The sequence below is a fragment of the Synchiropus splendidus genome, chromosome 2 (assembly GCF_027744825.2).
Source record: "Synchiropus splendidus isolate RoL2022-P1 chromosome 2, RoL_Sspl_1.0, whole genome shotgun sequence".
NCBI lineage: Eukaryota > Metazoa > Chordata > Actinopteri > Syngnathiformes > Callionymidae > Synchiropus > Synchiropus splendidus.
The window spans coordinates 31,974,050-32,000,278 of record NC_071335.1 but is presented as its reverse complement, the minus strand read 5'-3'; the positions used below and the strand labels follow the sequence as shown (position 1 = coordinate 32,000,278).

Here is a 26,229-nt window from a genome sequence, read left to right as displayed (position 1 = left end):
TGTTGCTTGCAAACTACACGGATAAATGTGACACATTTGTTAACACATAGATCCATGACGCTAGTAAACAGCTTTCTGCTACGGCACCATTCAACTTCTTCGTGGACTTTTCTTCTTCTGGCGGACGGCACTACGCGGTCAACGTTGTATAACGTTTCCATCTACAGGTCAATTACCATTATTACAACATGTGCCCGCTACGTGCTGGATATGCTTGGTGAGTGAAGACATCTATAACTGAGCTTCCCCACCAGACTTCCTAGCCTCTCCTTACATGTTTTTTCTTTTTATTCATTAACAACACTTTTTAAAAATCTTGTCACGTGTAGTGCTCTGCTCGGTCACTAGGTGGAGCCGCTGTCACCAGTCATGTGCGCTGAATCGAGCACGGTTTTTTATCACTTTCAGTTCTTCCGACGCAAGAGGAGATACTGATCAAAATAGCTTGAATGCAGCAGCGTTAAATTAAGGAAGATGTGATATGATATCATGACCAGCGAGTCAAATAGAAAATCCACGCGTCACCTGTCTTCACCTCACAGCTGCATCTCCTTCAATCAGTGATCTAAAAACGGTGAAGGGTCTGGGCCACTTCACAGCTCCGGTGTAGTAGAACCAAAATTACCGCAATGAATGACTTTCTATTTATAGAGCCAGCTATTTTCCCCTGTAGTCGCAACAATGTCACAAGGACAGCTGGGGAAGATGATGGGGCGTGGAAGAGGAATATAAAATTAGAATGCCAAATATGTGACCTTTGAATGTCACAAGATATGACCTCCAAATTCTACTTAAAACTGAGGCTTTAAGGGCACCTTAAATGATAAATAATGAACATAATGTGTTGCAGTATCTGCAATTCATTTAAACACAAATCTGTACAAAAACAGTGTATAATATTTAATTTACGATCATGTCAAATGTTCCTATTTTTTCATGTATAGTTAGCTTTAAGAGATACCGGAAATGTTATTATTGAGTACAGTAATACACCTTCAATACTCCCTCCATTTATGTTCTTAGTTTAATGTTCCATGATGGTTTCTGTTCTTGCTGTAGTTTTAATGTAGTACCTCAAGAGAGTCCAGGTTGTAGTCACTGACCAATGGGTTTATTCGCTGTACCTCGGAGACACCATAATAAGATCACGAAACTTAGTACTTCCTTTTTTGTGTTGGTTTTTTTTCATTTGATTTTAAGATAAACCACACCATGGTGTACTAGAGGAAACCTGAGTGCCTGGAGGAACTAAACGTTTTGTACACAAATAACATGATACAGTAATGCGAACACCACTCTACATCACTGAATTCATCAAACAATCTTTGTTATTTTATTATATGTCTATGAAGGCAGGATAAAACATGAACAGGATTTGGATTCAAAACTCATGTGACTGTAAGCAGTGATGAATCAGATGAGAAAAACCCAAATATTCCAGACTAAAATGAAAGGACAAGACAGTGTGGTCAATGCTTCCATGTTTGAGGCTATTTTCGTCCACATTCCTCACAACTAAAGTTTGCCTGCTTCCTGAGAGGAGTGATTTTCTAACTAAACGCTATGACACACACACCATGTTGCACCTTTTCCTCCTGACCACATCCTCCGAGCCAGCCTCCAAAAATGATTTTCCCTCCCCTTTGCTTTCAAACACGAGCCCCAGTCACTCCCCTGACCAATCACAGGGAGATGAACAAGCAGAGGGCTGATATATAACATCTGCAAACCAGCCACTCATGACACACACACAACACACTCCATCTTTCCTGTTTACCTCTCCAACTGAAATAGACCTTGATTTTGCTCGCTCATTCGGTTTAGGTTGAGGAAGATTGTTTCCTGCCTTCGTGATGGGGTTTCCCGCCGCGAAAATGTGTCTTCTGAGGGCCCTCCTGTTCGCATCCCTGCTTGGTGAGTATTCTCAAATCTAATCAGTCTAGTAACTTCATTTAGCAGCCAACAGTCTTAAACCATGTGCTTTGGATGTAGAGAGGCAGGATGTTAAACATCGTTTCCACTCTAGTTGATGTTCAAAGGCGCCATCAATCATCCAGTTCAGTCATCCTACTGCAGGAATAGTAAAGCATTCTCCACGTTCTTTGTTGAACCTGTCGAGCTGTGAAATAAGTTTATGTGTAAGAAACTAAGGTATTATGTGGCAGGTTACTTGACCCTGAATACGGCAGAACAGAGCTTGTTTGAACAGGCATTTTACAGGAAATTTCAAACTTTTATTTACCCAATGCTAGCCCTCTGCAAACACATTACAAATAAGTCTTTTTTTATCATTCACACCTAAATTGTAGAAGAGCTTTAACCTTAGTGGTGTATTATCAGTGGTTTATTCTTTTAGTGTGATTTTTGTAATGTTTGTAAGTTAATGCCAAACATCAAAGTCGTATTTGTCGGTCCTTCCTAAACAGCACAACAAAGCTATATGGAAACGTGTCTGGCATGTCAAACTCAAAAACATTTTTATGTGACTGTTGCCTCTGATGAATGACCTTTCGGCATTCCCACCCGTCATGAACTCAAATAGCTGGTGCAGTTCACTAGTCATGTCCCATTTTCGATCTGTATGTATGCTCTGGATGTTTGTGACGGCAGAACCATGGATGAAATCATAACTAATGACAAGCTAAACACCTTTAAATCTTAACTGATCAGGGCTTGTAGCATGATGAGTTCAGAAAGATGCGGGCGCAAAGTGACATTTGACCTGATGGAGTAATGTTTGTGAGAGGGCTCAGCTATCCTGGTCATCATAAAAGTGGAGGTTTGAATATGGCAAACAGACCAGCCAACAGTCAAGGAGAACGTTTGACATTCTGTCCATGGATAGAAGTCTTTGTCAGTTCTGAGGAGCTGCTTTGGAGTTTAGGCTCATATCACTCCAGCAGAATGGGCAAATATGGTAATGAACAAGGTATTGATATGTCATAGACGTCCAAGTGTTATTAGTATACAGCCAGCTGTTACAACTCTCAGCTGTGAAAAGCTTTAAGAAGCAAAAGAAAAGCAAACTTAGGAAGAGTTTTGCCACAGCAGGAATCCAGTGAGTCAACTCAGAGTTCTTCTTCTCTCTGCACTCACTGCCATGAGAGTACAAATGCAAACATTTGAGACTTTATATCCACAAAGTCACTCGAGTCAGCTGTTCCAAATTCCAAGCTGGATAAACTCATTTACATTTTATTCCCCTGTAAAATATTGTATTTCATCATCATGCCAAACTGAATTCAAAGAATGGTTTTCCGAGAAAACAACCACTGTATGTGTATAAATCAATGAAATAAATAAAAATAACATTCTTGGTTCCGTACATGTCAGACTATTTAGTGATTTGTTAAGTATTAACAGTCTTTATACAGAGAAATCGCATATTCATGAGGGAAGAAAAAGCTAACAAATTGCTGCACCTTCACAGCGCTTGATAAACGGTTAATATTAATGTTAATATATTATGTTAAAATATATTTAAAATTATACTATACTTGTACTTGTTACTATACTTGTTGTTTCATTTTAGGATTTTTCATTAATCCCTTGGTTGCACAGCGTTGTTGTGGTTAGTGCTGTGTCTTCCCACTGTCCAAAAACAAGGGAGGTTAACTTATGATTTCCAAATTGTCTGTTAGTCTGACTGTATGAGAGGGTTTTCCGTCTGTGTGTCCCACTGTGGACCGTTCAGGGTTTTCATAGCTGACCTGTACTTTGAACCTCATGGTGGAATGAGCTGAAAATGAATTACGTGACATCAATGACATCTCTCCGTAAGAGTATAAAGATTTTCAAAATGAAAACGACATAATCTATACACATTGAAATGGTAGCGTAAAAAACCCTAATTAAAATTCAGTTAAAATTAAAATTAATCAGCAGATGCAAAAAGCATTCTTGAAATATTATTTTCCCACTAGATAAAATGTAAATAAAGTTTATGCGCATAACTATATCCTATATCAAAATTTTAATTTAGAATTGTACTGCGCCAAAAAAATCTGAAGTGAATGATTAACATATAAATAAATGAAACCTTGACACAAAAATTGGAACAAATTTCAACGAACTGGTGAAATAATGTGAAATATGTATTAATGAATTAACATAGAATTATGTTAATTCATGCATTCGTGATTCATGTTGTGCTTTTGCATTAATGTAAACCAATAGAGAGTAAATTGTTTTACCATTTTCTCGCTCAGGTGTCTCATCTTCAACTCAATTCCTGGCCACACTGAACATGGGAGGGGTCACAGGTCAAGTGAACTTTGACTCCAACTCTACAATGGCCTCTGTCAACATCTCAGGCGCTGGATCATGTGGTGCTCTGAACTTCACTGTCACTGGGTTTCCGGTCATGTACGGCCATTTTGCCCAACCGTGTGAAGAGTCGAATATCGGTTCGACGATGTTCACCTTCACCGCCGACCCAGTGTCAAATGTTAATGTATCACATCTGTTTGTTGATCGGTCAAGTCTGGATGACCTCTCACTGTCCCTGCAGACCTGCAACGGCACTAAGGTGTGCACTGTTGTAAGTCAAGGTCAGAAAACGATGACTCAGCAGTCCCGGTTCACAGGTCCGACTGCTGGTGATGTTTATATTCGTCGGAACAACGGGAGCACAAGGATCCTTTCAGACCTCTTCACCATCAATCTGCTCAGATCTTCGCACGAGGAGACCACTCTGTTCAGCTCAGCAAGCACGGCCGCCAGTTGTGAAGTTCTTCTTGGCAGCTTGAATGCCTCAGCATTGACAAATCTTGGCACTGTCCGGGTGGGATCACCTTTAAGTCGTGAGAAGTCCCGCCTTGAACCGACTGGCTTCAACATGAACACTAGTTTCCTTCTCCTTCGCCGCAACTCCAGTTTCCAGTGCGCGCAGGTCTATAACATGCCAGAGAAACGGGTCAGCGCTGTCGTGAGCATGAAAGGAATCAAAGGACAATTCACCTTCCACCAGGCGTCACCGTTTGATGTGACCGAGATCCGGCTGGAGTTGGAGAACCTGCAGAGCAAAGTCGGCCCTTTTCATGTGCACCATTTCCCTGTTCCGTATTCCCTAGCATCCGTCGAGTGTTCAAATGATAACGTAGGAGGACACTGGAATCCTTTCAATGTTGACACTAGTGATCCCTCTTACCCCAAAGTGCCTGGATCAACTCATGACCGCTATGAAATTGGTGACCTCAGCGCAAAGCATTTGTCACTCGCTGGTAAGAACAGAACCACAGAGATGTTCACCGACTTCAACCTTCCTCTTTTTGGGAAGAACAGCATTGTCGGTCGCTCAGTTGTGATACATCGACCTGATGGATCCAGGTACGTGTGCGCCTCCATCGGATACCCCGACGAAGTGGTCGTTGGTCGGGCAAGATTTGAGAACCTTGTGGTGGGTGAGATTGTGTTCATACAGCAGAAAAACAACCCGCAGTCTGACGTCTCTATCTTCGTGGATCTGTCCTATGGAAATCCATCAATGGCTGGAACAAAAAACCACAACTGGCATATTCACACTTACCCCATCAGCTCCGAGCGGGATGATGAGGAAAATCACTGCAACACTGCCAGAGGGCACTGGAACCCCTTTAGCGTTGACACAGCAAACCCAAACTACACTAGTCACTGTGGCCCTTCCTCCCCATTAGCCTGTGAGGTGGGAGATCTCTCCAACAAACATTCCACAGTCAACCTAGACACTGCAGTAGGCGGATTTGGAGCAAAGAACTTCTTCACTGATGTCTTCTTGTGGCTACCTCCATCTGGCGCAATCGGCCGATCTGTGGTCATTCATGAGGCAGAGGGAGGCGGTCCAAGGGTTGCGTGTGCCAACATAACTGAGGTTCAGATCCCTAAAGTGAGCTCAGGTAATTGGCACGGGCCGGGACAATCCGACGGACAAATCCAGTTCTCACAGTCGATCCCAGGGGGCCCGACAATCATAGATGTCTCCCTGACAAATCTGAATAATTCAGCGGACAGCTACTACATTGGTGTGCTCCCTCTCAAACCCGGCAGCACTGACCCCTGCTCTAGTGCGGAGATTCAGGGTCGCTACAATCCCCGTGGCTGGAACATATCAGAGTCCCCGGAGCCTGGCAGTGGAACTGTTGACCAGTATCAAGTTGGAGATCTGGCTGGAAAATTTGGGTTGATTAACGACTTGGACCAAATAGTTAAACAGTTTGTTGACCAATACCTACCTATAACTGGGCCCCGCAGCATCGCTGGACGGTCCGTGGTGATTAACAACAGAAATGGATCAAGGTGAGGAGTCGTTTTTTATATCACGTCTGGATATGTTCACCCTCTCTTAAAATGTTACTGTTGAAGGTAGTTTTGCCAACCTTGTAGCATTTAACTCATGATGGTACAAAATATGAATTTACTTGGTCATTGGGAAAAGGGTAGAACGGACCACCAGGGTCACGTATGATTTATGCAAAGAAAGAAGAGGTTAGCCGGGGCCACAGATAAACTTAGAACAGCCTTTGTCTTGAGTTCATATCCTCGGATCATGCGTGATTCCCAGTCGGGTATGACTGTCGACATGGATCAGTCGATTCCTTGTATCTCACAGAATTTTTCTACATGACCTTAGTGGGTGAAAGGACAGTACTGGAGTGACTAGGCTTAACTGATTCTGATTCTGATTTGATAAAGTTGCCAAAACAAGGCTATTCAAAATGATTCATAAAACAAGAAAGAAGCATCTACAGTAACTCATATATAGTGTCTCATACTTCCTAGGTGTCGTTGCTCATTTACCCAACATAGAGGAAAACAAAAACATTGTTAGCGGCATGTGTTCTGAATGCTGTGTTTGACAGATACACGTGGTGAATGTGTCACAGAATTGTGTTGTTGGCAGAGAGATGCATATGATTACTGGATTAGAATGCGATCCATGAGGATTTGAGTCTTTAATCTGGTCCATTATTTGCTGTAGAATTCGCTGTACGACCATCTCCGCTCAGACTAACCCAGGTGGGCACTGGACTCTTGCCAAAGCTGTTTTCAACGGCGTGGTGGAGGGGAACATTACCCTGGTAAGAAGAAGTGACTGCACAATCTGACACCTCTGATCCCGACCGCCACCTCAATAATCTGGTGGTGGCTCGAGCTAGTTGCACAAGATAATGTTGCTACACCAATCAGGATCCAAAACACATTTTGAAATGAAAAAAAAAAAGACAGCAGAAAATTGTCTCTTAAATAATGGGGTTACACAAACACACGTTATCTGTTGCACGTAGCTCGCAGTCATGGCATGCAAATGCTGACGGTGAAAGGTGAATGGAGGAACCTGTGTTTGTGTTCCACTTTTCAGACAAAACAGAACACAGCAGCACAGACCTCTGCCAAGAAACACATGGCACATTTTCTTATATTCAAAAAACTTTCATAACCCACCCAACCTTGCTAGAACAATGCTAGAACAGCCACGTTCCAGAGCAGTTGCAGTCTTTCATGAAAGTCACTTGAAAGTTATTTATTTTGTTGATTCGACTGTGTGCTGTATTTTTAAAGAAACGTTTACAACCAACACACCCCATAGTAACATCCCATTATGACCTGACACATTTTTGCTTTTTTGAATCATCTGTTTCATTTCATTCATTTATAACTGAGAACATTCAGAACTTAGGTTCATGTTACACATGAGAGTTCTGATTCATAGTAAGGTGACTAATACTGAACACTGGTCAAATGTGCTTGAGGTGAGGGCTGCTTTTATATACTATTATATATCTATTACATATCAAAATGCAGTATTTTATCCCCAGTACAGAATTGAAAAATTGAAGACAACAGAGAGGCGAGATAAGAATCAGTTGCTTTCCTTTCATGCCCTTTGTATCAGCAGAGCAGCCACAAAAGCTGCCACAAAAACATGACACTGTACCTCTGCTGGCCAGACACTAACTGAATTCATTATCTCAAACACGGGGCGGCAGGAGAAGGAATGGATAGCTGAGAGAAATATGGTAGCCTGCACACGTGATCCGCTTGTAAAGGTTTAACCCACTAGTCTAGACGTCTAGTCGCCACCTAATGGATGAGGCAGCAATCCCAGCTTGCCAGCAGAGAACATGACCATATACGATGTCACACTCTGTTGGATATATCTTCATGCTAACACATTTTCACCTCACAGCGGCAGCAGATGGTTCCCAGAGGGGCCAGCCACGACACAACCTTGGAGGTGGACCTTCGTTCAGCCACAAGACAGGTAAAGACACAAGAAGACATGACCAAGATTAAAGTTAACCTACTTATGAAAGCTTGACTTCTCCATTCCAACAACCACGCCCATTTCACTCTTTCACCGCAGTACAATATCTTCCCAGCTTCCCTAACTCTGCCTCCAAACCTGTCCAAATGAGCGGTCTACCTTATACTGTACATTCATATCTGAAACATTTACCTTTGACTTTTCTAACTCCACCTCCTGCCTTGTTAGCATGCTGAATAATGTGATTTCTTTTAGATGGCAGAGGCGACATTGTTCATCCAAAGCCAAAGAGTAGGCAACAGCAGCACGTGCAGTGGCCTGTCGGAGACATTCAATCCCTTCAACATGACATCAAAGGTGACGTAGCATTAACATTTTCTTTATCATGGATTTTGATGTATCATATTACGTGAAATATATCCCAAAATACAGAAGCAAGAGCAAGCTGAAGTATTTCATTGGAGAAAAGAAAACTTGCCAGTGGTGTGACTTCTTTAGTGGTTGTGATCAATTCTGTTTCTGCATTTCTCTTCCGCTTCAGAACTTCACCTGTTCACTGGAGAAGCCCTTCGCCTGTATTTTGGGGGAGCTTTCTGGAAGACATGGCGACATCAGCCTCACACAGAGACAGTTGATTATTGACAACAGGCTCCAACTCATCGGGGATAATACCAGTATGTTTGTTTGTCAATCATTCAAACTGAATTCAGAAGTAAAGCGTAATGTTGACTCATCATACTTACGTAAACGCACATACAAGCTCACATACACATACAGGAAGTGAGTAGTCTTAGAAAAGAAGCTCACACTTCCCTTTCCTAAACAGCCCCAGTAAATGGGCACCACCCATTTACAAATGGGTGGTGCCCTAGGCCTCCACCCATTTGTAAATACTCACTTATCACTTCACCGGTGTTCCAAACGCATGGTGTCTGGCTGATATGGAGAAGTCATGATTTGAGAGAAACACATCAGCATCTCAGCGTCTCCCATCTTGTAGCTTGATCTTTGAGCATGCGATGAGAGGTTCTGAGAGGTGAATGTAGAGCAACCAGTAAATCAAGAACACTGCCTTTTGGCTCAGCTCTTTGATGCCAATGCAGAGTGTTGTATTCAAGACCAAATAAACCAAGACTAAAGCATACACAGACCAGGTACAAGACCAAGACTTTGAAGTCAAGTTGCGGCCGAGACCAGTGAGAGGGGAAACCATTTCAGTTCCATCCTCGGGTTACAGCAGCAGTCCTTATGTGATTTTGGCACAATAGATGGTGAAGGAAGGAATGAAAATGGAGCTGAGAATCATCATTACTAAATGGTTTCAAAGTGTTCGAAACACCTGCGATAAGATGCTTGAAACTATGTTATTAAATGTCTGCGTAGACTGTCTAGGCTTTGGAAATTGAAATAATTAGAGTTAAAATGAACCTGAAACAACGCAGAAAGCAGAGCCACGAACCCAAATGAAGCCTCACAGTTTTGTTGTGGCAGACTAGAAGGAAGTGAATAACTGTAATCTGTTCTCAAATTGAAATGAATATGCTTCTGCTGTGAGGTTGGAAAAGTTAATGAGCTGTTTGGGTACATTTGATGTGTGTCCTGTTTAAGCCGCTTCTGTATTGGTTCATATCTAGGATTTTAAGAAGGCAGCCATGATTTTATTTCTTTAGCACCCAGAGGACACACAATAAACAGGTTTTGCTGGTCTGTTCGCAGTCGTCCACAGAGCCATCGTGCTGAAGAATGGCACCGACATCATCGCCTGTGCTGACATCGTTCCAGAGTCTCCATCAGCGGATCAGACTTTTCCCACAGTGAGCATGTTTAGCCGGTAAGCTGTAGAAATCACTGTCAAAGAGCTGTAAGGCATCCCTTATATTGTCATGGATATTTTCAGCAACAGGATGTCGGTCCATTCTTTCTTGGCAAGTGAATACAGACGAGCAAGTTTTATTAATATATATAAATATTAAACAGGCTTTTCCACGTGCTTCAACTACATCAACTTAAACATGGTGTTTTAATATTTGCTCATGTGCAAACTATCTCGATCGTGCCCCAGAGAAAGTGTCTAATGAAAATAGCACATATTATTGGAGGTGTTAATTGACAAAGGCAAACTACAAATTTCTTCCATTCATTGGGTCCTTCTCAAGATGGAGGAAGATATTTGACAAACTAGACAAGAAAAACATGGATTTTTTTTTCTTATTGTGAAGTTGTCCATTTATGAAGAAACCTTAGGAAGGGCAAATTCAGCTGTTTCAAAGATATGTGGTGAACAGGCGCCTACTAGTGGTCAGTTTGAAAACTGTATTCTATCCCTTAATACTGCACATTTGAATATAAAATCAGAATTATCTGCGATCTGTTGCGGAAGACAGGAATATCAATGTATGACATGGAAATGAATGCATTTTGAGGAGGTAAATGTTTAAAAAAAAAGGAATGAAAATGTCAAAGATATAAAAGAAACAGTCGTCAATGTTATCCATCTTTTGAAATGCAGAACGTGGCCCGGCCGGTGCCGTTGGACTGTGGCGCAACACCTTGTTGCCCATACTGAATTCCACTGTTTCTTTTTCAGTTATGGTTTTCGGAAGAGGGTTGCTGACATCGTTCAGGTCGATTTGCAAAGAGTCACCATCCTCGGAGATTCCCCTGAGCGTGCGGCTAATGGGGCATGCCAAAAGGTCACCTTCATGATATCTGGTACGTTTCACTAACTGGAAGATAGAGAAGAAAGAGTTTCAGGTTTCCTTTGACAGCGAATTTTCACAAAAAGTCATCGTGTTAGCAGCTGATGAGAGACCGGACAACAACGTAAAGTGGTCGTCCTATCGGCCTGGTTCTGTCACTATACTACAGAAAAAAAAGAAGATAAAAGATCAATGACTATCCTTCTAGTTCACCCCAACGTTATTATAGAAATCACAATGTGAATATGCAGTAGAAATCTTGGGGGCCTGAATTTTATTATTCAACAACCATATCTTGTTATTTATTTGTCGGACTCGCCGCCCCAGTTGGTTGTGGTGTGAGCTCAGGTTGTGCTCACAAGACAATGAATGACTATAGGCATAGAAAATCTTATCCCCTAACCAGAAAAATGGCTCAGTAATTTGACGCAGCACCTGAGTGTCCCTGTGTATCGCTTTCAGTCCATGCCTGTGTCCAAGACTGAAACAAAGAGGCACCTGTGGAGATTTCACACAGCTGAGCAGAGGAGTGTTTTTATCCACTCAGACTGCCTCCTATAGCTATCAAGATAAACACTGTAGACCCTGATGCACACTGGAGAGTTGGGAGATTTAAGTGAACATTCTGTTCTCTGCCCAGCCTCTGGTCTTTAACAAGTTATATTTAGAATTTAAAGAAAATAGAAAGAAATAATAAAAATGCTAAATAACAATCAGTTTTACAGATTCATGCTAACCTAACCACAGGTCCACAGGTTCCGTCATAATTTGGAAATATTCTTTAGATTTGTCAGTTCATTCTGGTTACTCGTGTCACCACAAGCACACTCCAAAACGTTTTCAAAACAATGCTTGACTCCCATCCATGAATGAAACTTCCTCATTATTCAAGTTGTGTGTCCACAGGCCGTGCCAAAAGAAGCATTTATAGAACATTGTTAAGCTTTCAGTCACCGGTCTTTCTCAGACGTTCCACCCACTTGGCATGGGATGAACACTAAAGATGAATTTTTGATTTAGTAGTCCAGTCAGTCCAGTGTGTGGAACTATGCGTAAACAGAACGGTGAGGTGAGGTGAGGTGAGTGTGGTGTCAGTCACACAAAACCAGTGTAACCAAATGACACCATTTGTGTTAAGTTTGCCAGGACCTGCTTGAGCAGTATTTGTCAGGACTCCACTCCCACTGTTTTGTTAAAAATTAAAAAGGGCTTCATTGGTGTTTGTTTGAATTTGGTGTAGGAAGTCCAACAAAACAAGCATACAGAGGTTAACATTTGACTCTAAACTGTCCACAGGTGTGAGTGGTTGTCTGTCTGTCTGTACACAATGATGGACTGCTGTCCAGGGTGTCCCTTGCCAGCTACAAGGCCTTGCTGTCCCCAACTTGTGATCTGATTGGGTATCGCAACTATCCATCGGCTATATGTGCCTGTTCACTCAGAGTGCACCTGCGCCTGCACTGTTGCTGCTGAAGGCCTTGGACTGAATTCATTCGTCCTGGCAATGCAAGCTACTGTTGTTGAACCTAGAAAAACAACATTAGGGAATACTATGACATGAATATGATTATTATACATATTATATATAATATATTTTGGGAAAATACATTAAAATGAAATTAACTTTTATCACAAATATGCTCATGATTTCTCATCACCACTGGCCCCTAGAAGTATATTGTTCATATTGGTTCATATTAGGTCTCCATATTTCAAAAACTAAAGTCTAATATCAAATACACAAACAAATGGCGCTCAGTGTTTGTATCCTAATTTTGACTCATTATTTTCAAGAAGAAACAGACAAACAAATTTAACACTGGCTGCTGACCCCTCGAATAATTATCTGCCGCATTGCTTTGAAGGAAAGGCATGAAGGAAAAATCAGTCAGTGATACAAACACAGGTTAAATACCTAAAATATAAAGAATACCGACATACCGACTTGTATTCTACCACATTAATAATTCTGGGAAACATAACAAGTTGTAATAGTATTTGTAACAGTACCCAGACCTAAAGAAACAAACATAAACTAGACTAGTTCAAGTGTTAGTGTGCTTACAGTAATCATTTATTTGTCTGTTTCTTCAATGAATTCTCTTGCCTTGTAATATACATCCTATTTAGTATTTTTTATTTTCAAACAAAACACTGCTACTGATGAAACTTGTCAGGCAAAAACTGAAACAATTTCATGCTTGCTTTGCTTTTAAAGGGGACGTCAATGAGGAACTTCTGAGGTCAGTGAAAACAAGTGAACAGATGGGGCCCTACAAGGAGTCCGACTCATGCACTAGTAAGTATCTCACATGGAGTACTGTTAACAGTCCATAGCATCAATTAGACTTTGTGCCGATGGACTCTCTTGCATTTCAGTAGTGTCTTATTGCACCAGTAATAACTTGGAAAACTGTCATTCTGTTAGGAAACGCAGGTCTGCGGATGGTGGCAACAAATTCCCTCATTGGCCTGATGTTCGCCATCTCCATCATGGTGCCATTCTACCGATGACTTCTTCATTTGTAGCAACCATGAGATGAAGGTTCATGGATCCTTATTTTTTAATATGAATTTAAAAGTTATATTTTCCTGTGCAAATTCTGGGTTTTGTATAAATCAAAATTGGGTTTCGACTGCTTCACTGCTCCTTAACTGTTGTTGTACAATCTTTAAAAGTGGCATGAAGTCACTGTCTTACATTCCGGTATTTTGACTTCTGGTCGTATAACTGCACTGTTGGTTTTAATTGTGTTGTTTTTCATCTAACATGTTGTCATTGAAATAAATATGTTTTGTAATCCAGTCTGAGTGACATCAGAGTCTGATATATTCCCAATCATTTCACATTCTTATACAACTGACAGAGGGCAGTAACTAAATATAAAAACCTTTTCTTAACCAGTTAATGGGAGGGTGTTCTTACGTTCTGTTCGATTATTCATATTCTTAGGAAGACTGACGACTTTAGTGCAATGTTCAACAAAAGTCTAAGACTAATAGGTTATGTATCCAATTTCTATTTGAGCGCATTTTCGAATTTTATAATAGTTTGTATTAGTTTAAAAGTCATATGTTCAAGTGTACGGAGTGCACAATTATTTCATAAACATGGACAGACTTTAGAAAAGAGGCAAGTACTAAGTGATACCTCAAAACAAGACAATTTTTCGACTTTTCTGTAGCACTAAGCTTCAGGCTTGAATCCAGTTGAGGAAACACTGGGTTTACGGGGTTCATACGTGGTTCCCTTGAGGCTTGGATGGGTTTCTTCCAGAGGTGAATTGGTGTCTGTTGTCCTGAAGTACGAGCATGCAAAGGACTGAACATAAAGCTTTAAGATCTGCAACAGAGTGTGAAATTCTAACTGCTGCTGTTCAGGCAATGTAACTATAACCTTATATTTGATGATTAACCACGCATTCCAAGCTACAAGTTACACTTTCGATATTATTAAAAAATAATCATGACTCATTTTGTGTTGCGAAAAAAAGAATGAATTGTTTATAGGAAAGAGGCGCGTCTGCTTCCCGCCTCGACCACTGGAGGAGACGGTGGTCACGTGATTGTGACGTCACATGTGACATGGCAGCCTCCTGTTTTGTAAATTGACACAAGGTCCGATTGGTAAAAGGAAGGCTTGATTTTCTTCGACCGCGGACCCGTATTGTGAGCCCAAACTGTCTGGTGAATATCTGGCGTTACCTTGGTTGCACGCGGAGTACTTTTTTGGTCGGGTGAAAACGTTTTTGGAGGGTCTTTGATCGGTTTGTCTGTGCCACATAGCGAAATCTTGAGTCTGTTTTGATGACGACGGCGGATCGTCCCGAGTCTGCAGCTCCCTTAGCTGGGCTGTAGCGAGCCAGCGCTGTTGTGGAACTGCTTTAAATGTAACAAGATCACGCCGCCAGGTTTATTCACATCTTGCTACCACACCCACTTCAGAAAGCGGTGACCAGTTATCGTTTTGGCCTGTTGTCAACAATGAATCACCAGGTCCCTAAAATTCACTCCTCAGAATCGTAACTCATTTTATATGTCACGTTACCAATTCTAAATGAGCAGATACTAGATTCAGTGTTTATTTCCCATTTTTAATTCAGTAGAAGCCAAAATTGTAAACAACAGCTGCGGTCAGCCAATCGGAGAGTTGAGTGGGGGGCAAAGCTGAGTTTCGATTGGTCGGTGCCAGTTCTACGGCTTCCGTAGTTACGATTGCCTATCTTTCTTACCCAGTCATCACAGTTATGAAAGTTGGTCAAAGAGCAGTTTATTTCACTCATTCAATCATTACCTTGCATCCATGGTCAAATTGCGTAGTCAGCATAGAGGGTTAAAATCCAGGTGAGATATCGCACGCAGGTAGATCCGAGTCCTGTTGTGCACACAGCGTCTGACCATGGCTTCAGGTACACTCGTTTTTATATGTTTGCCTTTGTGCTGAAAGCTGGCTGTCAAGAAAACTTGCCTTGTTATGTGTAAACTGTAGGTTTCATGACTGCATTCCTTTGTCTAGAAATGTCTCCAAAAATCACTGGAGAGCTGCTTCGGCAGCTTCGCCAAGCCATGAAGAATTGCAAATACTACTGTGAGCCGATTCAGGCCTACATTGTCCCCTCTGGAGACGCACACCAGGTGAATTCTATAGAGGTTTCTGAACTATTTCAAGTCAAAATAAGAAGTTACATTTGTTTGCTTATCGGTGGTTGTGTAATCTTGGTTTTCCCTTCATAAGTTAGCCCACATTTGCATGATCACTTCCTTTGCGCAAGGTTCCTATAAGTTTTTGACAAAAAAAGCTTGTCGGTTTCTGCTGCTCTTTTGCTTTGGTGTCTTGTTTGTTCACCTCCAGTCTACCCGTCTGACCTTCATGTTTAATTGTAGCCCTCAGTCTATTGCTCTTCCTCCACCCCTCCCCATATCCAAGTCACGACATTAGGAGAGCGGCAAAGGTGCCATTTACGTGTCGGACTGACTTGTTACAAACCACTTTCCACTGATTGTTAATGAACCTGATCCCTCTTTTCACTCTCTTCTTCCTCCTGTCCTCACGACTTGCAGAGCGAGTACATCGCACCGTGTGACTGCAGACGGGAATACATCTGTGGATTCAATGGGTCAGCAGGTATGTTCTTGTTTGACATATAGGCAAACTTATTGTGTCACTGAAATATAACAATGACTGTTTGAAATAGGACTAAAATGACAGGAAGCGTGGTGTCTGTTTAACACTTACCTGCAGGTTGCCAAATCCTGTTTGACATCTGTCATCCATGTGCTGACGTTGGTCATAAACACAAGATAATGATTAACTCCAGATCAGATCTGTTGTCCCCTTGTTCATGATTTCATATCAGAGGTTTGTTGATGACAGCCTTTTTCTAGAGATACCATACCACACCATACCAGATTTATTTATAAAGCACTTAAAAAGCAACACGAGATTGTCACTAAGTGATGTTCAACAGTAAAATCAGGATTAAACAAACATTAAAAACTATAAATACAAAAAATAAAAAACACGGCAGATACACTAAAAAATACTAAAAAGATCAGCTGTGCTGTTGTATAAAAGTTAAAGAGTAAAAGTGTGTTTTAAGAAGTGTTTTAAAACATAGGAACATAGGGGGTTAAAAGCTCCACTAGGTACTGAGGGGCAAGACCATTTTAAGCTAACTATAAAATCAATTCTAAAAGTCACAGGCAGCCAGTGGAGAGAAGCTAAAATGGGGGTGATGTGCTCACTTTTGTGTGACCCCGTTAAGAACCTGGCTGCAGCATTCTGTCTCCTAATAGGAGACAGTTGCAGTAGTCCAGTGGGCACGTGATAAAAGCATGAATCACTGCTTCCAAATGCTGCCTGGACGGAGATAAAAGATGGGTTTAAAAGGTGGGTTTAACAGAGTCAGACAGAGGACCCAAGTTAAAAGACAGAGGATCACAGTCATTACTGGGTCTAAAAACTATCACTTCCGTCTTTTTATCGTTACAATTCAGGAAGTTTAGGGCTATCCATGCTTCAACGTCTGTCAGACAATCCAGAAGCGGATTCACAGAGAGGCAGTCATCCTTTTTCAAAGGGCGATATAGCTGACAGTCGTCCACGTATCAGTGGAAGGAAACTCTGTGTTTCTTGATGATGGCTCCGAGTGGCTGAAGGTAGAGTGAGAACAGCAGTGGGCCCTAGATGGAACCCTGAGGAACTCCACAGGAAACAGACGCTGTGGAGGATTCACAGTCCAACAATTTTACACTCATGGTCCTGTTGGACAAGTACGACCTAGCGATGCCCACCGAGTGGATGAGGCCTGAAATTAAGATCTTGTGATCGACTGTATCAAAAGCAGCAGTAAGGTCCAGCAGAACCAACACTCAGTGTTCTCCAGCGTCCAGCATTAGCGATATGAGTAGTTAAATTGTGTTGTTCATGAACTCAAAAAATAAAATAAAATAAAAAATAGAGTTGTTGATGCTGACTTTGCACTAAGCGTGAATGGTCTTCACACAGGTACGGCTATTGTCACCGAGCAGCACGCTGCATTGTGGACCGATGGCCGGTATTTTCTCCAGGCTAGTCAGCAGATGGACAACAACTGGACTCTCATGAAAATGGGTAAAGAAGTTGATGTATATATGGGTGGCATGTTTGGTTCCCTGGCACTCTCCAGTCATCATCATATTTTCCAATGTTCTCCCAGGGTTAAAGGAGACGCCCTCTCAGGAAGACTGGCTGATCAGCGTTCTGCCGGAAAACTCCAAAGTTGGAGTCGACCCGTGGATCATTGCAGCAGGTTTGTAACAACATTGACACCTTTGTTCTGTGTCACATCTCCAACTGAGAGTGAACTTTAAATTGTATGAGCATTATATGGAGTGAACATTTTGTTGGATCAACAATTTTTTCATCTCTGAAACACATGCCAGCAGTCTGCGCGGGCAAACAAACCCTGACACACCATAGAGCTCATTTAAACTAGGTAGCATTTGTGGCATAAGGTGCCATGGCATTCAGAACAAAGTAGACTCAGACTTCTGTCACTGTCATAGATGCACTGCCACTCAAACGTTTGGACACACCTCCTCATTTCAAGGTTCTGCTTTATTTCCATGATTCCATTTTCATGATGAAGGTATCAAAGCTATGAATCAATACATATGGAATGATGTAGTGATCAAAAAAGCATGAAATTACTCCAGAAATTCTTCATATTTTAGATTTTTCAAGATACCTACTCTTCGCTTTGACTACTGCTCTGCATGCATGAAATATAACCATACAATGACCGAGTTATTTTGATTATATAGTTATTATTATTTAGTCTTGATCCTCAAATTCATGCTGAACCTGAAATGTCCCCACAAAGTCTTACAGTCCTCACAAGGATGGTGTTTTGCCAAGAATTAGTCCATCCAAAGTAGGATAAACAAGCCTGTGCATACAGACACACTCTCAGCCTCTCTCCCTTAACTTAATCATCCAAAACCAATGGCTGACCTTAACCAGGACTCTGAAACAAATTGAAACACGGTTATAGTGACCCCTTTATTTTGATATTGTCACCCTCAAAACTCTATGTGGACTGGCCATAATGTCCGCACAAAGCAAAATCTCCTCATCAGATCAGTGACTTGTCAAAGATTCATCCACACTAGAATATTAATACACGCACGCAAACACACACACGCACACACAATGAACAGATAAGGAAGTGCAACTGCGTTACTTCTCAAACATAGAATTAATTTTAACGGCATAACCGAGAAGTGAACCCAGCCTAGTGAACCATTCCAGGAAACGCCCAACAAATTACCTCCCTTGTTCAGGAACCTTCCTATGTTTAAAGAGTTGGCTGCTGTGTAAGCAAGATGAAACGTCACTGTGGCATATTCTGAATTAACCGATGAACAAAGTGATTTCTCTCAGCAGCTCTAAAGGCTTGATGTTTTCATCAGTTGAAACCAGAACGGAGCAATAAGCACGTCACGTCTGCCATTTTAGTAGTTCCTCTTGCTCTTTCAATGTAAAAGAGCATTTTGAGCAAGGTAGCCATTTTGTAAACTTTAACTTGATGTAACTTAACTAAAGTGAGTCTGATGATTAGAAAGAGCATTAAAGAGCTTCACTCTGAGCTGCTCTGACATTTTACTGTTTATTGAACTGAAAAAAATCCTTCATGAATTGCTTTATAAGTCGTTCATCTTTCAGATCAGTGGAAGAACATGTCGAATGCTCTGGCCAGCGCCGGTCACTCTCTGGTGGCGGTGCAGGACAACCTGATCGATGCGGTCTGGCCGGACCGTCCTGAGAGGCCAAGCACTCGCCTGCGGAGTTTGGGACTGGAGTACACCGGTGAGTCCAGAAGCAAGAGATTTATTATTGATAACGTTTATTTTTAGTATGGAATTGCATATTGTCATTTCAAGTTATTGTCTTCAAACTGTTTCCACTTGTGACAAGTGTTTTCTTGTAAAGTTTTTTTTAGTATTTTGATTGATTTTTTTTTTGTCAATAAGAATGCCACCCATTAGTCTGGGGTTTTTTTTCAAATGACTTTAATGACACCTCATGTTGTGTTTCCTCGAAATCTGTTGCGTTGTTTATTAAGCGGAATGACGGCTTCAGGTCACTGCCCCACCCGCCTGATTCAGTCCATCAACAATCCAAGAACAACAGGGAATCCAGCAAATGACAGTGACAATTAAAATGGCAGCAAGGGTTATTAAGGGCTTTATTTCCTTTTGTTCAGGACACATTCTCTTCCAGCTAAATGGGTCAAATAACTAACTCTGTCCGGTAACTGTGACGTTTAACTGTGACAGTAAAATCACTTTGTCTCATTGCTGATGTGTGAGTTTAACTCTGAGAAGAAAGGATACTAGTTGTCTGTTTGACGCTTTACTTTTTTTATTATGTTGTCTTGGTCAGTGTGCTCTTGTTTTGACTAATGACTTGAGAACAAAAATGTCTTTGTAACTCCGGAAGTTGCTTTCATAAAGCAGCGCAAATGCAATTACAGCAGTATTCTCTCTTTTTAAAAATACATTTTACCCTTAATTCTCCTCATTTTAAGTTATCTGTCTGTCAAATTATGTAATAACAGACAAATCTTGTCATTTAACATTCGTTTACATGTTCAGGTTTACACGTCTAAAAAGATGATCTTGTGTTGGAAGGTTTGTCGTGGCAGGAGAAGATCACCGCGCTGCGAGGGAAGATGGCTGAGAGGAAGATCACCTGGTTTGTCGCAACAGCGTTGGACGAGGTCGCATGTAAGCCCTCTTCCTCTTTAAGATATGAAGATGACATATACAGTGTTTATGCACTATTTTTTGAGATGTGAAATACTTTTAGGTTGTTTCATTTCCTTGTAAGCTTTCATTACTTATAGGTGTTTTAAGAGGTAGTGAAGCATGACTATGAAGGCAGAACTTGTTTACAGAATCATCTTATTGTCCTGCAATGACTTTCCTGTCTCCTGTGGGCAACATTGAAATAGAGAGAGTGATGCACCCCTAAAAAGGTGGGGTTCACCCAAGCCTGCTCTACGCTCACCTGAATAAATTGCTAATATCTGTTATTATTTTTCCACAAAGGCAAAGCCCCTCATGTTTCTGTAGTGAGATCAGCCTCCAAGGAGCGAGGGCAGCACGAGCTTGACTCTCCACGCCTGTTGGAGCACCTTGTTAGCTCGATGAGCTCTCGGTTCTGATTGTCGAGTCCGAGCGCTGGGGCTAATTACCAGAATTCTAATTCCGCCAACATTTGGACTGGAGGGTTGTAGTGGGCCACTTGAGTAATAATCATTTACACCCAAATCATTTGCTCTCTAGCTGCAAGCCATGTCTACTGTTTTATCCTCTATTGTAGTTTATGTTTATTTCTTTATCTTCAGGGCTCTTCAATCTCCGTGGTGCGGATATCGAGTACAACCCAGTGTTTTTTGTGTACGCTGTAGTGGGGATGAACACAATCAGGTGATGTGTATAGAAACTTTTCTGGTCTATCTATCCATCCATCCATCCATCCAGCTTTTGTTCAGGGATTCCTCCATGTTTGTTGTTGTTGTTATCATCCTAGCTGCCACGTGTCTTGTGCATCAGTGGGATCAGTGGACCAGGAACTCCTGCACTGACAAAGGTTCCCTGTGGTCTGGAGAGCAAACTGTTCAATTAAATTTAATTAAAACAATTAAATGCTTTAACCTGTTTTTTTTCGTTGAATTTAAAGCTATTGGTGTCAATCATTTTTGTTACTAAAAGTATGGAAACTCATTCCAGCCAGGGGCGAAAAAAAGCTTGTTTTTAGCTGCTGAGTTGTTAAAAACTTGCATTTCTTCACTTTGGTAGCTTTAGTCCCAAGTCACATGATTTCAGGTGAAATTAACTGTAATTAATTCAATATTTCGTTTGGAGGACTTTGATACCTAAAACGACATATAAATAACAGCAGTGAGCATTTACCTAAGGAGTTTCTTTGTCTCACACCGGGACGACAGCTGAGTGCAGCCTTTTTCATTGTGTTTCCTGGTGACTTTTTTGGATTTTTTTCTCTTTTTCTTCAGTCTTTTTTTTTATTTATTTATCTTAAGAACGATGTCCAAAGTTGCTAAACATGTACATCTAAAGGGAGATATTGCAACTGTTTTTTTTCCTCCCTGACTCAGGCTTTTTGTGGACCTGAAGCGCTTGTCTGATCCTGAGCTCCGAGCGCATCTACAACTGGACTCTCCAGGCAAACCGGAACACAGCATCCAGACGTTCCCATACGAGGCGGTCTACACGGAACTCCAGGCCATCTGTGCCGGACTCGGACCCAAGGACAAAGTGTGGATCTGCGACAAGGCCAGCTGTGCCCTCACACAAGTGATCCCCAGGGTAGACAGTCCTCCTCTGTATCTTGATGAGTTCACGAGCAAGTAATCTGACAGCAACATGTCAGATCACATCTTCTTATCTTAATCTGGGTTTGGCACAGTAAACAGCAGCAGATTAACATGGCTTCCATGCAGGTATTAATGAGGCCCAGGTGTCTTCAGCTTCTGAAACCTGAGCTCTCAGTGTTTTGCTTGTTAGAGCTGCTTTTTTTGTCAAGCATCCGACCTGCTAGATGACTAAAGAGTCGGTTGTTTTCACTTTCCATCGTTCTAGGCCCATCGGAGTCCAATCCCCTACACGCCCCTCTGCCTGGCCAAGGCAGTGAAAAACGCAACAGAGATTCAGGGCATGAAAGCTGCCCATGTGAGTCCGGTTTTTCCAAATCGATTGGTAACGGACGATTTTGTGATGTTGGAACTGACCTTCTGTTTGTTGTTACCAGATCAAGGATGCAGTTGCACTTTGCGAACTCTTTGCCTGGTTGGAAAAGGAGGTAAAATGTGGCTTCTAAAAGAACTACTTTCTTCGATTTTGGTTTCTTATCGAAGCTCATACTTACAACTACACATCAGCTGATGTTTTAGATCATCAGTAACGAACAATGGCTTTTTGTAGCTCACCAGGAAACAGAACTGAGTATAAGCCTTGGCTCGGCTTCACTAACGTGATCTGCCAAATCAAGTGTTCCTTGTGTTTTAGATCCCAAAAGGAAACGTCACAGAAATATCAGCTGCTGACAAGGCTGAGGAGTTTCGAAGGTGTGTTGCTTTTAAGTGCCAGTCCAGGAATTCATGTCATGAAATGGTTCACCCTTTATGTCCTGCTTGCTGTACTTCATTTATGAGATATGACAGTAGAATTAAACCTTCATCTGAAACGTGCATGTGCTTTACAAAGTAAATGTAATAATAATAAGATATCATCGTGTTCTATTTTTCAAAAGAAAATCCTCCTGTTTGGGTAGAAATGGAACCAATATCTTTAAATTTGGGTTTTCCTTTATACCTGTATTCTTCAAATCCTTCAAAACTTTTAAGAATAATAATAAGATATATATTTTTTTTTCAGTCAACAGAAAAATTTTGTCGGCCTGAGTTTCCCCACCATCTCAAGCGTCGGTCCGAACGGAGCCATCATACATTACAGGTGGGCTGTTTAGTCATATGTCGCTCTTGAGAGAGAGATTGTGATGGTGTTCTTTGCTTGTTGCAGGCCGCTGCCCGAAACCAACAGAACTCTCACCGTGAACGAAGTTTATCTGATCGACTCTGGAGCTCAGTACATGTGATTAAAACAGAATTTGTCCTTTTATGTCATGATCAGGGAAGTGCAGGTGCTTTATTGAAATATGATCTCTGTTCCCGGACAGCGATGGCACCACCGATGTCACGCGTACCGTGCACTTTGGGACGCCGTCTGCGTTCGAAAAGGTACTTTTCTGAGTTTGGTATGTCACAGGAATGTGATGTCTCTTACTTGATTTATTTTCACATGGAAAAGATGATTTTGTAACGGTTGTATGTTTTCAGCGTTGTTGCAGTCTTCCATGCAAAAACATAAGGAAAAAAGCACAATTAGCACTTTATTTTTTGTAATACTTGAGAGAAAGAGATTAAATGTTTTCCTTTTCCTTCACAGACTTTATAAGATTTGACTTCCATTTCATGTAAAGTTTAACTAGTAAATGCATAAAAAAAGGCAAATCCAAAATGTTTAGCTGTGAGTTTTTATCGCTCAATTTTTCCAATTCTAAGTTCAGTTTTTGAGCCTCAGAAAGTAGTCTTTGAAACAAGATCACCGTGTTTTATTTGTTCATCATTTCAACCTCGCACTCCTGCAGGAATGCTTCACCTATGTGTTGAAAGGACACATCGCCGTCAGTGCGGCTGTTTTCCCCAACGGAACCAAAGGTAAACCCTGTTATCAGACTCTTAAATATGAATTATTATTAATATTTCTTACTGATGAAAGGAGTCGGAATCAGAATCAAATTTATTGCCACGGTCAGTGCGGAGCCCACCAACTCGGAAAGTGTTTTGGAATGAAGTGCTGACAGAAATAATAAAATAAAATAAAATAAACAACAAAGGCTGTTCACGAATTCAACAGTCTGATGGCTGAGGGGAAGAAGCTGTTCCTGATCCGGATCGTGTTAAATGACTATGTGATGTTGGCGCTTGATCTTTTCTGTGCAGTTGTTGCGAAGCTACTTCGCAAACTTCTACTGGTGCTTGAGCACACCCAAGTGGTTAACTGGTAAAACGAGCACAGATATTAAAAAAAATAAACGTCTCATATTTACAATATCTTTCAGTACGTTTCTACCCTCGTACTGCAGAGTGTTGTGGCTTGGATACATCAGATGGAGTATTTTAATGTTAGTTATGAAACAAATCAATACAAACTTTTTAGCTGATAATATAACATTATTTAGCTAAGTTTTTCATTATATATATATTATATATACTTGCATTGTGTACTGTCTATACTTTGACTGATGATTAAAATCGAGCATAAAAGGGACTGAATGTAGCTTAATAATGTACAAAGCTCCTCACATTTTTCGTTATTATGCTGCTGTCAGGGAAATAACATTACTGCGAAGTATGGCTGAGACTTTAATGTGTTTGTTTTTATTTATTATTACAGGAAAAAAAACGTATTGATGCAAATGATGGTGTCTGAAGTTTGTTTCACAGGGAACATTTTTCATCACCATAACTCCAGGTGCACCACATGATGAAATGTACAGATAATGCTGCAGGTTTTGTGTACAGATTCAACTTGGTTCTACAGTTCTACAGTTATGACTAATCAGAAGCAGGTTTTCTTATAATGCAAGTGTTATTTTATGGATGTTATTTAAACAAAAAAAGGTTGTCATTCATGTAACTTTCAATAAACAATTGAGACGTGGGCACTTTCTTCAGCCATTAAAATGAAACCCAACTAGTGCCGTCTTCTGCTGCCAATAGGCTCAAACCTGTGTGTGATCAAAGTGCTTCTTTAATAAAAGCCTTGCTGAATTCTGATCCAATCTTTTTCAGGTCATCTCTTGGACTCCTTTGCCCGAGCAGCTCTGTGGGATTCAGGCCTGGACTACCTTCATGGCACAGGCCACGGTGTTGGCTGCTTCCTCAATGTCCACGAGGGGCCGTGCGGCATCAGCTACAAGACGTTCGCCGATGAACCCCTGGAAGCCGGCATGATCGTCAGTGATGGTACTAGAGATGTTGACTCAGACTTGGACTCAGACTCTCTCAGGCGCTCACTGTGGGATATTTCTTGATAGAGCCTGGGTACTATGAGGACGGCTCTTTTGGAATCCGTCTGGAGAACGTGGTGCTGGTGGTACCTGCTAAGCCCAAGGTAGTTTACGATTATGAACAATGAAATGTTTTACAGTTATGACACGAGTGTTTGTCTGTGCAGTACAACTACAGAAACCGAGGCAGTCTGACTTTTGAGCCCCTCACACTGGTTCCTATTCAAGTGAAGATGATGGACACACAACTGCTCACTCAGAAGGAGGTCAGTGCATGGCTTTTTACATTTTTTTTTTATTTTGATCAAGTCTGATCCTGGTGTTCGCTGCAGCGTAACTGGGTGAACGAGTACCACCGAACGTGTCTGGAAGTGGTCGGCGGCGAACTGGAGCGCCAGGGCAGGATGGAGGCGCTGGAGTGGCTGAAGCGGGAAACGCAGCCCATCGTCTGAGGCGGGACTGCCTGAGCGATCCCTGTCACTGAAGGAGGCGGAGGAAGTACGGATTGCAGTGCAGTGATAATCATTTGTATGTCTCTCATCGTGTTTGTGTATCATGCTTGATTTTGTAAAGCACATTGTGTCAGCGCTTTTATTAAAGTTCATGGTTAAATATGGATTTTAACTGACTCTGTTACATACAGAACGGTTTTTGGTTCTCCATATACAACCATAGTTTAAGCTTGTCGTCTTTGCACAAATCAAATATTTTATTTTGACTAAATATACTTGACATTGGCTGAGATAATTTTGCAGCACATTATATTTTTGAAGCTAAGTTAAATGGCTGCATTAAATTATGCATGATTCGATGAAGAATCTTCCTCCCCTGGGCCTCTCTGTTCCCACCGTTCCCGTCCTGAGTCAGGGACTCGGCGCCAGTGAGTCTTCGTCACCACCCTGTGGTAACCTGTGGGAGCGCACTCAACAAAATATAATGTCATGAAAGCAAAATAGTTTTGAAAAGGAACATTGAAGTATTTCAAATTTCACAGGAGAATCTACGCAAAATAATGAGAGGAAAATACATTATTTTGAGAAATAAATATGACCCATTGACACTATGGAAGTGCACAAATTTATGCTTAAAAGTTTCCAAATATTTCAAATATTAAATCACTGTTGACTGAAACCATATTCATAAAGACA

General features: G+C 41.3%; 2 protein-coding genes across 2 annotated transcripts; both read left to right on the top strand.

Moving 5' to 3' along the window:
- Positions 1-122: 122 nt before the first annotated feature.
- On the top strand, positions 123-13,694 carry LOC128754802 (uncharacterized). Its single transcript, XM_053857699.1, has 11 exons — positions 123-217; positions 1,825-1,914; positions 4,209-6,273; positions 6,956-7,055; positions 8,165-8,239; positions 8,498-8,599; positions 8,784-8,916; positions 9,959-10,073; positions 10,830-10,954; positions 13,160-13,240; positions 13,370-13,694. The coding sequence occupies exons 2-11, from the start codon at positions 1,854-1,856 to the stop codon at positions 13,453-13,455; spliced, it is 2,943 nt and encodes a 980-aa protein (XP_053713674.1). The 5' UTR covers positions 123-217; positions 1,825-1,853; the 3' UTR covers positions 13,456-13,694.
- An 809-nt stretch (positions 13,695-14,503) lies between these two features.
- On the top strand, positions 14,504-25,680 carry LOC128754803 (xaa-Pro aminopeptidase 1-like). Its single transcript, XM_053857700.1, has 20 exons — positions 14,504-14,628; positions 15,458-15,576; positions 16,003-16,066; positions 17,450-17,554; positions 17,640-17,732; positions 19,148-19,291; positions 20,116-20,211; positions 20,835-20,916; positions 21,606-21,816; positions 22,090-22,179; positions 22,259-22,309; positions 22,516-22,574; positions 22,885-22,962; positions 23,029-23,100; positions 23,186-23,246; positions 23,657-23,726; positions 24,864-25,037; positions 25,109-25,185; positions 25,249-25,347; positions 25,414-25,680. Exons 2-20 carry the CDS (start codon positions 15,460-15,462, stop codon positions 25,531-25,533), a joined length of 1,863 nt encoding a protein of 620 aa, XP_053713675.1. The 5' UTR covers positions 14,504-14,628; positions 15,458-15,459; the 3' UTR covers positions 25,534-25,680.
- Positions 25,681-26,229: the final 549 nt, after the last annotated feature.

Bases quoted from the DNA above. Each gene is read 5' to 3' on its own strand.
- LOC128754802 (XM_053857699.1), top strand. From the start codon at position 1,854: ATGGGGTTTCCCGCCGCGAAAATGTGTCTTCTGAGGGCCCTCCTGTTC. The intron at 6,274-6,955 runs GTGAGGAGTCGT...TATTTGCTGTAG, and splicing joins AACAACAGAAATGGATCAAG to AATTCGCTGTACGACCATCT. The intron at 7,056-8,164 runs GTAAGAAGAAGT...TTCACCTCACAG, and splicing joins TGGAGGGGAACATTACCCTG to CGGCAGCAGATGGTTCCCAG.
- LOC128754803 (XM_053857700.1), top strand. From the start codon at position 15,460: ATGTCTCCAAAAATCACTGGAGAGCTGCTTCGGCAGCTTCGCCAAGCC. The intron at 22,963-23,028 runs GTGGGCTGTTTA...TGCTTGTTGCAG, and splicing joins GGAGCCATCATACATTACAG to GCCGCTGCCCGAAACCAACA. The intron at 25,038-25,108 runs GTACTAGAGATG...ATTTCTTGATAG, and splicing joins CGGCATGATCGTCAGTGATG to AGCCTGGGTACTATGAGGAC.